General features: G+C 49.5%; 1 protein-coding gene across 2 annotated transcripts in view; it reads right to left on the reverse strand.

Moving 5' to 3' along the window:
• The window catches only part of PAMR1 (peptidase domain containing associated with muscle regeneration 1), a 158790-nt gene that overhangs the window by 74550 nt on the left and 69514 nt on the right, over positions 1-14726 (reverse strand). Inside the window, exon 1 of one of the 2 annotated variants that reach the window (XM_045484977.1) lies at positions 349-594. The exons of the other annotated variant lie outside the window; for it this stretch is intronic. Coding sequence (XP_045340933.1) covers positions 349-421 — 73 coding nt within the window. The 5' untranslated portion in view covers positions 422-594. Of the gene's footprint in view, positions 1-348; positions 595-14726 lie in introns of those variants that run through there. 2 annotated transcript variants of the gene reach the window in all.

Raw genomic sequence — 14726 nt, forward strand, 5'->3', positions numbered from 1 at the left:
AGTCAGAGGGGGTGAATCAGACCGGATAGATTCCCGGAGGTACTTCTGTGCTTTACGAAGATAAAACGAAAACTAGGAAAATGCACTGGAGCTGGTACCCCTTCCTGAGGCAGTCCAGTCCCCCCAGTTGGGATGATAAAACAGTGCCACATTCTCAGGGAGGACAGACGCTCCGGCACCAGCAGCCAAGCCCCCCAAATTACACCAGCGCTGCCTCTGCTCCCCCCAGCCCCCCACCTAGCACCACCATCTCTCGGGGCTCCCCCCCACCCGAGGGGCGGGGGGGGGGTCTCTTCCATACCCAGGAGGGAAGTGCCCCTGGGGGGCCCTGAACGCTACTCACAGTACCTCTAGGCAAGGATGAGATGAGAAGGAGCTGCAGGAATGTGAGCCCCAACTGCGTCCAGCAGCCCAGCTCCATCGTTCCCGCGCCGGTGCCAGAGTGACTGCTGGGGAGGGACCGAAGGGAGGCTGGGGCAGACGGCTCTTACAGGGACCTCCCCAAGCCCCAGCTGAGAGGGAGCTCGGGTTTCAGCTCGCCAGGCTCTCCCATCCTCGTCTGAGGGGAACCACCTTCAGCCAGAGCGACGTCAGCCCAAACCTCTCCTCTCCGCTGCCTTAACCCTTGCGGGGCCCGGGAGGTGTGGTCGCGCCAAGGGACGCCCGGGGCAGGAGGCCAGCCTGAGTCAGGCTGAATGCCCAGAGCCGGGCTGGAGCCGCAGGGGCAAGGGTGGGGGGGTGATGCTGGGGGAGGGCTGGTAGCACCCCTGATGGGGGTAAAGGTAGGCGGGACCGTGGGGCAGCTCAGGTGAGGCCCGAAACCCCACCCCCACCCCACCATCATCCCACAGGAACCCTGCCAGGACTACAGACTCAGTCTGACTAAGAACGTGGCCTTGACCAGGGAGAAAGGGAGACAACCCTCCCCCCCACCCACCTCTATCCCCGAGTTCTGCTTCCCCCCCCAGCAGTTCCTCCAGGTGATCACAATTTGAAAACCTTATCCTCTGCATCACAGGCATCTTCCCCTGATGCCCAATCATGGAGTGTTCAGGAGCATAAAGTGTGTGCCAGGCAGGGAAGTAGGCTCAGGGATAAAAGAACACAGAGGACCCTGCCGCCTCCGTTGTGAGAGCAGCAGTCTAGACACAGGAATAGCAAATGACATCTCGAATGAGGAGAAAGAACGCTTATTAGACAATAGCTGGTTTTTTTTTTTTTATTTTTTTAACATTTATTCATTTTTGAGACACAGAGAGACAGAGCATGAATGGGGGAAGGTCAGAGAGAGAGAGAGAGACACAGGATCGGAAGCAGGCTCCGGGCTCTGAGCTGTCAGCACAGAGCCCGACGCGGGGCTCGAACTCACGGACCGCGAGATCACGACCTGAGCCGAAGTCGGACGCCCAACCGACTGAGCCACCCAGGCGCCCCTAGACAATAGCTGATTTTTAACATCAATCTCTCTGTGCCAGGGATCTAAGTACCTTACACGTATCAACTCATTCATTCCTCGTAATTAACCTATCATCTCCGCTTTACAGGGAGGCAAACTGAGTGGATGAGCATTCGACAGCTCATCCAAGGCCACGCTGTGGGTAAGTGGCACAGCCAGGGTTTGAACCCAGGTCCAAAGGCAGCAGTCGTAGCCATCGGGCTCTACCACTCCCTAGGATGCTGTGAATATGGCGCTAAAGTGCCGCAGGCACTGTGCGCGTGTGCAACAGACAGTCCTGTCCACACAGCACGCACGCGGAAACCCAAGCCTCCGAGAGGAAGTGACGTGCTCAAGGTCACTCAGCCGGAAGCAGCAGGGCAGGATTCACAGCCAGGTCTAACTCAGGGAAGCACTGGGGCTTCAGGCCATGCCTGGTCCCGGTTTGCACTCTCACATGAAGAACCCATGTTGGGAGAAGTGAGTGATCATTCAGGCCCAGGGCAGCGGGAGGTTTACCTGAACCGGGGAAGCTTCGCCTGGAGCCTGGGAGACAGGGAGGATGTCAACCCAGGCAGGGGCGTGGGGAGGCCTTTCTAGGAGGAAGGACTACATTTGACCAGGGCCACCGGGAAATAATCAGTATTTGCCTGCATGTAGTACAACTTTATATTTATTCTTGTCCCCAAAGGATCCATGGCAATGTGTACCATTAAAATACATCTTTAACGGTTTGGATAAACAATATCAGTACCAGAACAAAAGCCAACTCAGGAGGATAGACAATGTGTGTCGCGTGGATGGGGCAGAGAGCAGGAAAAGAGGAAGCAAGTGGTTAGGGTGTTTGGATTTTATTCTGGAGCGAATGAGGGGCTCTGGCGGTTTAGGAGCAGGGGTGTTGAGCCCGAAGCAAATTTCTAGGAAGAAAAGCCACCTTGGCATCCAGACCGAGGGAAGGAGGAGGCCAAGGCTGGCATTGGGAGCACATCTGAGACTGTTGACAGACTGGGAGTAAACAGTAAGCAATGGAGTGGAAGGAAAGAAGGATGGGCGAAACTTAGGGAAGGGAGAGCCCCCAGGGCTCAGGCTAGACTGGATAGGCAGGGGCCTGGCCCAGGCACTCCTCTCAGAGAGAAACTCCTAAATCCCAGCCCTGCTCCTGGGGCCTATTGCAGGGAAGTAACCGTGAACAGGAACTCGGCAGTCAGAGCCCTGTGTTCAAAACCTTGATTCACCACTTTCTGACTCTATGTCTGTGAGATCACACAAAATACATGCTGGTCTCTGCCCTGAGCTCCTGGCACAGAGCGCTGACACCCTTGCGTCTCCTGGGTGATACGAACGTCTTTGGTCCTAATGAGGCAACTCTGGGTGGGCTCCAGGATAGGGCTGGTCACTAGAAAGATCAAGCCATGACTGAAAGCTTGGAATTTTCAGTCCCACCCCCTATTCTCTTGAGAAGGGAAAAGGGGTGAAAATGGACTTAATGGCCCGTCGTGCCTAAAATGACAAAGCTTCCGGAAAAATCCCAATGGTACGAGGTTTGGAGGGCTTCCAGCTTGGGGAACACAACCATGTACCAGTGGGATGATATACCCCAACTCCATGGGGGGATGATATACCCCAACTCCATGGGGGCAGAGAAGCTCCTGACTTGGGACCCTCCCAGACCTCCCCTACGTATCTCTTCATTTGTATCCTTCGTCATACCCTTTAATAAACTGGTAAATGTAAGGGCTTCCCTGAGCTCTGTGAGCCCCTCAAGCAAGCAATCGAATCCGACGAGGAGGAAGTCACGGGACACTCCAGATTTGCAGCCAAGCGGGACAGGGGTTGTGGGTAACTTGGGGACCTAGTACTGGCGGTTGATGTCTGAAGTGGGGGACAGTCTCATGAGACTGAGCCCTTGACCTGTGGGATGTGGCACTCCCCCCAGGCAGTGTCAGGATTGAGTAAACTTATAGAACACCCAGCTGGTGTTGCAGACTTGCGTGGTGCGGGGAAAACCCACACAAACCTGGTATCAGAAGTGTCCAAAATGAGTATGGTAGTAGTCCAAGAGTAGGGGACACACCCAGAAGAAGGAAGGGCAGCGGTTTGGGGGGTTTTTTTCCTAACACAATGACCTAAACCAAGCTAACTGACTCTTTGAATCTGTCTTCTCATCTGTAGAATGGAAATAATCATCAAACTTTGTAGACGGGAGAATTTAGGGAGACTGGGTATATAAGGCCCTTAGCGCAGTGCCTACCTCATACTAAATGCTCAATGAATAGTAATCATTGGGACGCCTGGGTGGCTCTGTTGGTTAAGCGTCTGACTTCAGCTTAGCTCATGATCACACGGGTCATGAGTTCGAGCCCCCAATCAGGCTTTGTGCTGACAGCTCAGAGCCTGGCGCCTGCTTCGGATTCTGTGTCTCCCTCTCCCTCTGTTCTTCCCCTGCTCGCACTCACTCTGTCTCCCTCTCTCTCAAAAATAAAGACTAAAAAAAAAATTTTTTTTAATAGTAATCATTATCTGCATTATGGGCCTGAGTCTAACACCAAGGAAATCCTATGATATGGACCTTCTTCCTCACCCTCAACTTCCCTGTCCAGGTGAAATCTGATTAAAACAAGCGCCGGGGCACCTGGGTGACTCAGTCAGTTAAGCATCTGACTTTAGCTCAGGTCATGATCTCGAGGCTCCTGGGTTCAGGCCCCGCATCGGGCTCTGTGCTGACAGCTCAGAGCCTGGAGCCTGCTTCGGATTCTGCGTCTCCGTCTCTCTCTGCCCTCCCCCACTCATTCTCTTCCTCTCGCTCTCAAAAATAAATAAACATTAAAAAATTATTTTTAAAAAAGCACCAAAAAAAAGCCTTAAAAAGGTGGGAAATACCGAAGAGCAGCATATCTAAGGGGTGGAAGGCAGAGGTGAGAAGGGGGGAGGTTCACTTTATGTCTGGTCAACCAGCCCCAGTCCTTCGATGATGGGACGGGGGAGGAGGTGACTTAGTTTCCAAATAATGGTAGGTGTTAGAGCCTCTCAAGAGTCTGTTCTTACTACCAGCTGACAGTAGCACTTCCTTCTTCCATGATCCCGCATCTCTAGCCACTGCCCCCCCCCACCCCCGCCCCTGCCACACACACACATTCAACCTCCCTGGGTTGATAACCCAGCAGCCTCACCCCTACAGCAACTATACCCCAACAGGGCAGGAGTCCAGATGATGAACCTAAAGGAGTCCCTAGTGCCAGGTCTTTGCTCCTCCAGGCTTAGAAACCTGGAAACAGGCCCTCACTGCTCTTCCTGGAATGCCCACAGTAGTAATTGCTCCCTGCTAATTTGTTGTCTTATTTGGGTTTGCAGATTTCCTAGGGCTACAGAGCCTGGAAAGGAATTCTCAGAAAGAAGCAGGACATATTTCTGTGGGGGAACTCAAAGCCATGCATGATCCAATATTTCCTTGTTGAACTTCACAATAAACCTGGGCTCATAGAGGGAGAGGGAAGCCAGGACTATGATACAGAAAAGCTCAGTGGTTTGCCTGAGGCTGTACAGCCCTACACAAATTTCGATTTTCCTACACAAGTTTAATTTCCTCTCTTCCCATTATGGTCAACTCAACTTTTCATAGCAATAGAGTTCAGTACTCTCCTAAATCAGGGCTTCTTAACCTGGATCCCATGGGCTCTCTTGGGAGGGGGTTTTTGGAGGGCCTTCAAACCTCCCCAAATTATATGCAAAATTTTGCATGCAGTTTGGAGTAAGAGGGAGCCATAGCCTTCTTCAAAACCCCAAGAGGATCTACAAACTTCCAACTCATTTCAGAATCACTGGTATTCATAAGCTGACACTGAAAAGTTGAGGAAATATTTGTTGGGTTTGGGGAAAGTGGTTTTATGTGTACAATTGTTGAGTCTGGGCTACAAACTACACGGTGGATATTTGAAGGACCAGCCTTCCCCTAGCTTTTCCCTGATTTCTGCCTTAACAGCACTTGCCTTGGATCACTGGCTACTGTTGAGTCTGGCTGGAGCACTTACTATCCCATGTACACCTGGGCAGGTTCTCTCAGCTGTGATGGCCTTAGTTTCGTCATCTGTTAAATGGGAAGAATAATATCTGCCCCCAGAAGGTTGAAGTAAAGTGCTCGGCACAGTGCCTAAAATACACCAAGCATGCAGTAAATGTTAGCTATTTTTATTGCCGTTATCTCCCCCTTCTGCCCTTATCTTCGACACCCACTTCTGGCAGAAGTAAATCGCCAAAAAGGCGTGGGTGAAAAAAGGCAAATTGCCATGCTGGGCAGCAGGGAGTGACGCCTGGAATTAAGAATTATCTACTTATAATCAGCGCTCAGAAATCAACAATGGGCTGTAGTAGAAGGAGTCAAGCCACCCATTTAATTACAAGTCACCATACCCACTAATTTTCACGTGAAAGGATGAGGCACTCTAGCAAAACCTGTACCTTTTTCAGGGCCACCAGGGAGGCTGGTTGCATGGGAATACACAGGAAGAAACCCCTGAGAAGGCTGCCTTGTGAATGAATGCCGACAGCTCCCCGGTCTCCAAGCTGTACCTTGGGATCAGCACCCAGCAGCCGCCACGCGGTGGGAAAGCCAGAGGAAAGACGGCTAGGGTAGAATGGTCTGCAAACCCGAGAGAAACATCGCAGACTAACGGGGTAATTACGTTTGGTTTTCCTCCGCCGCACGAAACGCAAAGTTCAAGTCAACCAGGGCCCAAGACGGAGAGGGGTAGGTCTGTGGGAAAGACAAAGGGCCCTCCCACCGGAGCCTGCTAGAACCTGCCCACCATGGAAGCCTCCAGCCCTAATGAATCCCGGCTGTTCACCTACACAATGAGCAATAATGTTCTGCCTCCAGGTCTGGCACAGCTCCGCTCCCTTTCCACTGGGAGCCAGGCTAGGGGGTAGGTGCGTGGTGCTTTCTCCGGCCACATTCTTCCTGCTCTATGTCATTCTTCAGGCAAATTGCTGAAAGCCAGGGAGCTTCCCTCCTTCATAGTTGAAGGGCTCCTGAATCACTTGGGGAAACCTGTTCTTGACTTTGACGTATTTATAAACCACTTTAAAAAAAATGTCGTCTGCTATGCAACTGAACTGCAAAGCTTTATACAGAATATACTGGCAAAAATTCTGACCACGGTCCAAGTGGCTAGCTCCACAGTTCTGTGCAGTTGAGCTATTTTGAGGGGGGAAGGGGACAAAAGCAGAATGAATAACTCCAAGGGAAGACACCAGGGTACCCTGGCACCAAAAAGGCACTGTAGTCAGCAGACCCCAGTATGGATCAAGCTTCTACCACCTACTGGCTAGCTGAAGTTGGGCTAGTTCACTGGTCTCTCTGAGCCTCGGTTTGCTCATCTATAAAAAAGGAGGTTATAGCTACCTTATAATTTTGGTGAGAAGATTAAAATGAGGCTGGCTAACATAACGGTAGCTCAATTAGTGGTGACTATTATTATAACTATGTATGGACATCTGATCTTAAGAGTTTTCAAAAAACCCTCCCTTCAGAAATGCAACTGAAATTAAATAGCTACCATTTTCCTCCGGTCTAGTGACGTAAGTTATGTTCCTATATTAATTTGAAAGAAATTCATGTCTGAAAAATATATTGCCTTGTACATTTCTGCTTCCAGCTGGAGGTCTCGGGACAGGGGGTGCATTTGTTTGAAGACAAGTTGAGAGGCCCGACCTGAATGGACCCCATCCAAGTGTTAGGGGAAAATGTATTCTGACGCTTGTTAAAGACAGTAAGGAAGACTTTACTCAAGAGACCACTGCAATAGAGCTTCGCAGTAGAGGGAAGAGACCAGGCTCAACTGTGAATACAACAAGGAAAAGTGGGGATTTATAGCCAAGGAACAGGGTAGAAATCAGTGGATGGAAAATTATCAAGGGGAAACTCAGGGATAAGAGGGGGATATTCTGGCTAAACCAATTTGACAGGATTCTTGCTGAAGGTAGGCCTGGGTGATCAGATACCAAGGTTGGGAGATTTTCACTAAGCTGGGATTCTTGCTCTTGAGGACAAGGCCCACGGGTGAGGTCTAGTAAAAGAGAAAAAAAAAAGGGTTTGGTTAAGGAAACAGTCTTTGTCACAGAACCCAGAAAAAAGCCTGGGTGGGAAGGGGGGGGCGGGTCTGTGCATTGACTTTCTGGTTCAATCTTGCTACATTGTTCATTAGGATAAATAGGATTTATACGTAAAGCAAGTTGACTTCTTCCATGGAAGGAAGCAAAGGAGAAAGCCCAAATACTTACCAGATAAAAAGCATTTGCTCCCTTATTCAGTTCAGTTTATTGCCTGTCTGCTATTTGCCGGTCATCATTTCAAATCCTTGGAATATGGCTCTGAACAAAACCTGTGTGGTCCCTCACCTTGTGGATTTACAGACCCGAAAGCAATGAGACGAGGAGCAAATGGGAAAAGCAGCACGTGTAAGAATGGAACGTTCTAGAAGCATGTTAACTGGCAGAGGCAGAGGGGAATCTTGTCGGAGGGTCAGAAAAGCTTCCCTGAGGAAGTGCCTTTGAGCTTCAGCTCTAAAGAAAAACAGAGGGTAGGGACAGGAGAGGACAAGGTCTGAGGAGGGTCATGTCATAAGGAGGCTAGAGATGCAGGCCGGCTATGAAAACCATGAACTTTATCCTAAGGGCAATGGGAACCAGTTTGAGGGCCAGTGACTGGATCAGGTTTGTACCTCTGACTCTGCCCGCACCAGTGGGAGGTGTGCGAGGCACTGCGGAGGTCAACCAGATGGGGCCCGTGGTTCTGATGTACGTGGAGAATAACGGAGAGACAGCAGTCAAGGATGACTCCCGGCTGATGACCACGTGGATGCTGGGGTGTGCAAGGGGGCCGTGCTGGAGAAGCCCCCTCGTTCTCACTCTCAGACCACTTGCCCTGGGAGAAGTGCCCAGCCGCCATGTTGTGCGAGAGCCGCCCTCTGGGGAGTCTCACACGGAAAGGAAGCGAAACTTCTGGCAACAGCGGTGAGAATGAGCTTGGAAGCAGCCCCTCCAGCCCTCCGGGTGGCTGCGGCTCCAGCCGGCAACTTGACTGCAACCTCAGGAGAACCTTCCAAGCCAGATCCACCCAGCTAAGTGCTCCCAGACTCGTGACTCTCAGACACTGGATGAGATCATCGACCGTGTAGTATTAAGTTGCTAAATTTGTTACACAGCAATCAGGTACCAATACAAGAGGTTTCTGAATTGGGCGATCCGGGTTAAAGGAGGAACTAAACCCGTCTATACCCTGGTACGCTTGTGACCAAAGGGAAACTGCTAGCCAGCCCCGGCTTAAGGATGCAACTGTGAAAAGTGTCCGTGGAATGAGACCCCCACAGCGCAGAAGCTGTCAGCAGCACGGAACAACAAACCCAATGCACGTGGCGTAGACAATAGGGTATTTTACGACCCTGTATAGCAACAAGTCCACAGGTAGGGCAGCTTCAGTGTTGCTTAATTCTGTGGCTCAACAACAATGCTGTTGCACGGCACGCGAGCCATTATCTAAAAATCCCAGGACACACAAAAATAGCGTATACGGTTTATGAATACAAATGCAAATCATTAAACGGTTAAATCGTATGCAGAAGTGACATACGCTACCTCCAAGACAGCAGTTATCACTGAAAATGAAGGGTGTCACAAAACACGGGGCATGCAATTGCAGCTAAAATACAAAGGAAGCGAAAGACAAATCGGAAGCAATTGGGAGCAAAATGTACATATCGGTTTATCTTTTGAGGAGAACCCATAGGTACCTGTTATTTTCTGAAAAATTTTGATATGTTTGAACTGTTGATAAGCAGATCTCTATTTTATAGTGCTATAAAGAAGGCACAATAGGGAGATATAAAAGGGGGACATAGGAAAATATTTTCTGACAGAGCAGGCAGGCACTTACTCTTCAGTCTAGGGAAACATTTGGAGTCTCTCCTATGTGTCAGGCACATTCTAGGCACCAGGGACAGCTTGGTGAGCAAGACAGAATGATTCCTGCTTCACGGAGCTTCCACACAACGGGGCAAAGGCATATAAGCAGCGAAGGAGATCAGAGGGTGAGAGTTGCCATGCTAGAAACAAAGCAGAGAAGTACGCCACGGAGTGACTGCGGAAGGAATCAGGACAAGCCTTCCTGAGAAGGTGACACTTCGAGCCCGAAGGAAAGTGCCATGGGAGCATCTGAGGCAAGGGTGTGCCCGGCAGAGAGGACAGCTAGTGCCAAGGCCCTGGGTGGGAATGAGCCTCGCCTGTGTGCGGAACACAGAGAAAGCCAGGGTAGCAGGCACACAAGCACACGCCCAACCCTTTTAACAAGAGGGGGCATGAAAGAGACCAGGAGGAAATGTTCACTTGGTCACAAGACCAAGTGAAGCTTGATAACAATATCACATTACCATCTGGGCATCAAAAATCCTTTGAGAATTTAGCGACAAGCTATCGGTCCTAGCAAAATATACACATATTGATTCTTGTCGACAATTTGGGGGTATGTGTGGACCCGCCCCTAATTCTAGCCTTTGAATTGAGGCCGTGCTATGCCCAGGCGGCCTCTGGTCCATGAGGGTACCGTAGCTGGCATTTCTACCCAATGCAGGAGTTCTCTTTAGGTGATATTCACACTAGGGCCCCTACGGGGCTGGCTAAAAACTCCTGAGAGCTGCGTCAGTCTGAGGCTCTCATCCAGGCCCTACCCAAGTCAGCTGTATCTTCCTCAATCTTCCTTTGTTTCCCCTTGCCTTTTAGTGTCAGACCGGCAGAGCACTCCCTGCCTACTCTGCTCCCCTCTCCCATTTATTTTTCACAGGCCTCACCACCAACAATTTGTCTTGCACTTCTAATTCTGCTTGGTGTCTGTTTCTTAGAGAACCAACCAACACAACTGGTACCAGGAATGACCGAAGAAAAAAGAGGTGGTAAGGTCGGGTGTGGGTTCCGCCTCACTCACCACACAGCTGGCAAAGAAGACTCCATCCCAAATGGTGTTGGGGGCACAGATACTTCCTGGCATGACAACTGGATGAGAATCCAATTGCTAAAAATTTCACAGGTGGTTACTTAAAAGAACATCCCGGGGAGGGGAAAGTCTTGGCTGAGATGATGATTCGGGCCTCTGATCGTGGAGGATTAACACATTTAAGGACGACGGAAACAGCTGATTACTAAGCTGAATGGATGCCTACAGAGGGATCATGAGAAACTAAGGGCAATTAACAGACTTAAAAATTATTCGTGAAAGACAATGGTCCTCTTAGGTAGCTCCTGCAGGAGAATGGACACAGCTGAGGAGCAAACTCAGGTTCTGATATTTTTTGTCACCAAGCTTCAAAGAGAGCTGGATGGTTAATCAAAGCAGATCTACTATGCTAAAATCAGGGCCCTGGCTGGAAAAACGTGAACTCCTAAACATAAGATTGAGTCATCTGGATGGATGCTCCCAAAGACTGAGGTTCCACTGACTCCCCCTGAATCCTCCAGGCCTACAGAGATGGATGGATCTGTAGTCCCTAGAAGGGCTAGAACTCCCTTCTGTGGGAAGATATAGCATAGGCCTCGCCACTGCAAGACAACAGGTGTCTTCCTCAAGACTTTGCCCCGAGACCTGTCCTCACTGCCAGGTCAATAGCTAGGTTTAAATTCCAGTTCAGGAAGTGATGGGTCTGATAAAGAAAGAAAAGGACAAATCCCAGTGGATCTGTAAGAATTGGTTAGCCTGTAGCAACAGAAGTACCCATTGGATTGGATTGCGAGGGTCCCTCATGGAGGAGTACAGAACACAGGAAAAGATAAGCACAAGTTCACTTACTTGGGGGTACTCTTCAAGGCTATGGGATTTAGTGCCCTGGCAAGAACCCTTGGGTGTGGGCAAACCTGTTGCTACTCTTAGAAACCTGGAGAAAAAATTAGCCCATACTGACCAAAGTGGTAATGCCTGAGATGCCATAGAAGACAGTGGGATTAAATGGCCCAGGAAAGGAGGCATATTGGATCAGATATATTACACGAGGAGAAAAGCCCCATCAGAGATTTGGTTCAGTGGAAGGACTAAGAGAACACACTATTCCCCAAGGCCATCGGGGATGTACTGTTGGGACAGGTCTTGGCATCACTAAGACATTCAGTGGTGGTTTTCTTCCACAGGTTAGGGTTGACTGTTGGAAATATGTCACAGAACCTGGCTTATTAATAGCAGTGAGAATGATGAGGACTCAAAGCAACAGAGTCCAGGTGGTGGTGTTTAATTGCCAGAAATGAGGGGGCCCTCAAATTACCATCACAGCCAGTAAAATTAGAAAGGAACCCAAGGCAGCCTGACCCACAAGAAGCTGCGGAGATAGTTAGAACACGGTATCCCTAGGAACAAAATAGGCACATAAGGAGGGTGCTACTTACTATATACAATCAAAAAAGCAAGACTGGATAAGCAGGAAGCTGAGGGTCACCCCAATAGGAAGTCATGAACGTTGCTCAATTTCTTGACCTGAGCCAGTGTTCTTTTTTTTTTTTTAAAAACGTGTATTTTTGAGAGAAAGATAGAGTGTGAGCAGGGGAGGGGCAGAGAGAGAGCGAGACACAGAATTCAAAGCAAGCTCTAGGCTCCCAGCTGTCGGCACAGAGCCCGACGCAGGGCTCAAACTCACAAACTGCGAGATCATGACCTGAGCCAAAGTTGGATGCTCAATTGACTGAGCCACCCAGGCACCCCCTGAGCCAGTTTTCAAACCCAAGAACCTATCGGCTACAGAGGTAAATGGTTCCCTAAAAGAAAGTATACCAGTAACACCATGGCAAATAGATACTGTAATGATTCCCTTGACCATTCTCTAATAAGACATATGATCATTTACTCAGATGGCTATGAACTGAGGAAAGGGAAATACCCATACGTTTTGAGGATTATTGGACACAGTCTGAGATGACCTCAATACCTGGAGACCCAAAATGTCATCGTTGCCATCTGTCTGGGGTATATGGAGACAAGTTAATAAATTGAATCCTGGCCAAAATCTAGCTCACAGTGGGTCCAGTAGGTCCATGGACCCATCCAGTGATCGTTTTCCTGGTCTCCAAATATATAATTGGGATTGCCATATGCAGCCATGAAACTCCAACATGGGATCATGCCCATCATAACAGAAAAGCAGAGTAAAAGCCTCTGAAACTACCTTCACCTCCCCAAGACAGTGAATCAAAAACCGTATCACATTCCGGGAGAGACGGTAGAGATTAGCGACAGCCCTAAAGATCTTAATGATGCTGTAGCAGCAACCTTTTTCATATCTTCCTACCTCAAAGTAATTCACCAGTCAGGTCCCTGAAGAAGCAGATGGAGCCTATAGAATGACTACAGACTGTTACACATTCAACCAAGAAATAGTTCCAACAATGGTTGTCTTGATAATCATGGGATCTTTACTAGAGCAGATGAACACAGACTCGGGTAAATGGTATGCAGCCAATGAGTTCTTTTCCAGCTCGATCAGAAAAGAGAATCAGAAAAAATTTACATTCACGTGAAATGGACAATAGTATGCATTTTAGGACCGTCTAGGTTTATGCTAATTTCTTGCTATCACGACATAGGCAGAAGAAGTCTGGACCCTCTGGACATCCTGCAGAATTATCACACTGATCCATCACATTCATGACAGAGCAGAGAGAGTAAGAGAAGGCTAGCACAATGGAGGCCTGGGTGAAGCAACTCCCTTCAGATGGTGAGAGAGAAGCCCTACGAAAGTAAAGTTTTCAGGGGTCCAGAGATCAGGGGCATGCTGAGAAATACTGTCCAACGTGAAAGACAAATTGGTGCATTTTTCATCCCCTACCATCAGGAATGAAGTACAATGTCTGTCAGCCTTCTTTGGGTTGGGCTCTAGAGGGGGCACATTCCACATCCAGCAAAACTACTCCAGTCGGTGGGCCAGGAAATCTGAAAGGTAGCCAGCTTTGCATGGGGCCCGGAGCAAGGAAGGGGCCACGGTACAAGTAGCTCTGCCATTTGGAGCATATGATCTAGCAGGCCATCCGGTGTTGGAGGTATCACTGCTGGAAAAACAAAAACAAAAACAAAAACAAACAAACGCACGCAGCAGAGGTCTTACCTCAAGCCCTAGTGGGAGAATCACAACATAGGCCCCTGGGGTTCTGGACCAAGGCCACTTGATCTACAGCATTTGCTTTTGGAGGAACAGATCCAAGCGTGTTGCCGAGGCCAGGGGGATATGAGGTATTTGACCTAGAGCCAGATGGTTAAGGGGGGGGGGCTCCCAATTCACGTAGCTAAAGGAGAAAATCTCCAAGCTTAGTTTAGAGATGGGACATCTCGGAATGTGAGTACGAGCTGAAAATGAACGGTGGCTAGAGCAGAGTCACTGCAGAGTGGACTTGAACAAAGGAACCGAGGGAAAATCTTCCCGTTGCGGGGAGCTCTGAGTGGCGCGCCTAGCCATCTGCTTTGCATGGGAGAAGGAGCCTGAAGTGAGAACGTTCATAGACTCACAGACCCTGGCAAATGGCTTCTCTGGCTGATGAGGAGCCCGAGAGGAAAGGACTGGACCCAAGCAGGTCTGGAACAGACGCATGTGGGTGGCCAGGCACCAAAGACGACCAGAAAATGTCATCATGGCGGACAAGAAAGAATCCAGCACGGCATAGGCATGGAATATCCACGCAGACAAAAATGACTCAGCCAGTTGACATTAACCAGTATTTGTCATCAGCCACCCACGCCTAGCAGGATGGGCACATCAACAGAATGACCACTGTAGCAGGGACCAAGGTTACACAACACAACAGCCTGGACTGCTTCTTACCAAAGTCAACCTCACTACTGCCACCTCTGGATGTCCAGAGGGGCCTAACCCTAAGCCCCTGATATGGGGCTATTCCGATCCGGTAGGAGTGGGACAGGGACCTGAGAATTTGCATTTCTAACAAGGACATAAATCATGCCAATAATCCCAACGATGCCGGTCTATGTACTACAGTTTGAGGAGTGAGGAGTAAGGAGTAAGTTTGAGGAGTACGGAGGACTTTTTCCTCTATCCTTCTGATAGAGGAAAAAGTTCTCTCAATAGGCTCTAAAGGAGAGTCATGAATTATTCAGCAGGGACCACTTTTCCCCTTTAAGCAGCAGCATCAGGGCACTGCTGACCCTTGAAAGCTGGCACCACAGACTTAGCCGGACCTGACAGAGGTGGTTTTCAAACCACGCTTCCCAGAACAAAGGGGCTGCTCTTTGCTCAGCAGCTTGGAGGTGCACAGCATG

Source organism: Leopardus geoffroyi, chromosome D1 (assembly GCF_018350155.1).
Source record: "Leopardus geoffroyi isolate Oge1 chromosome D1, O.geoffroyi_Oge1_pat1.0, whole genome shotgun sequence".
NCBI lineage: Eukaryota > Metazoa > Chordata > Mammalia > Carnivora > Felidae > Leopardus > Leopardus geoffroyi.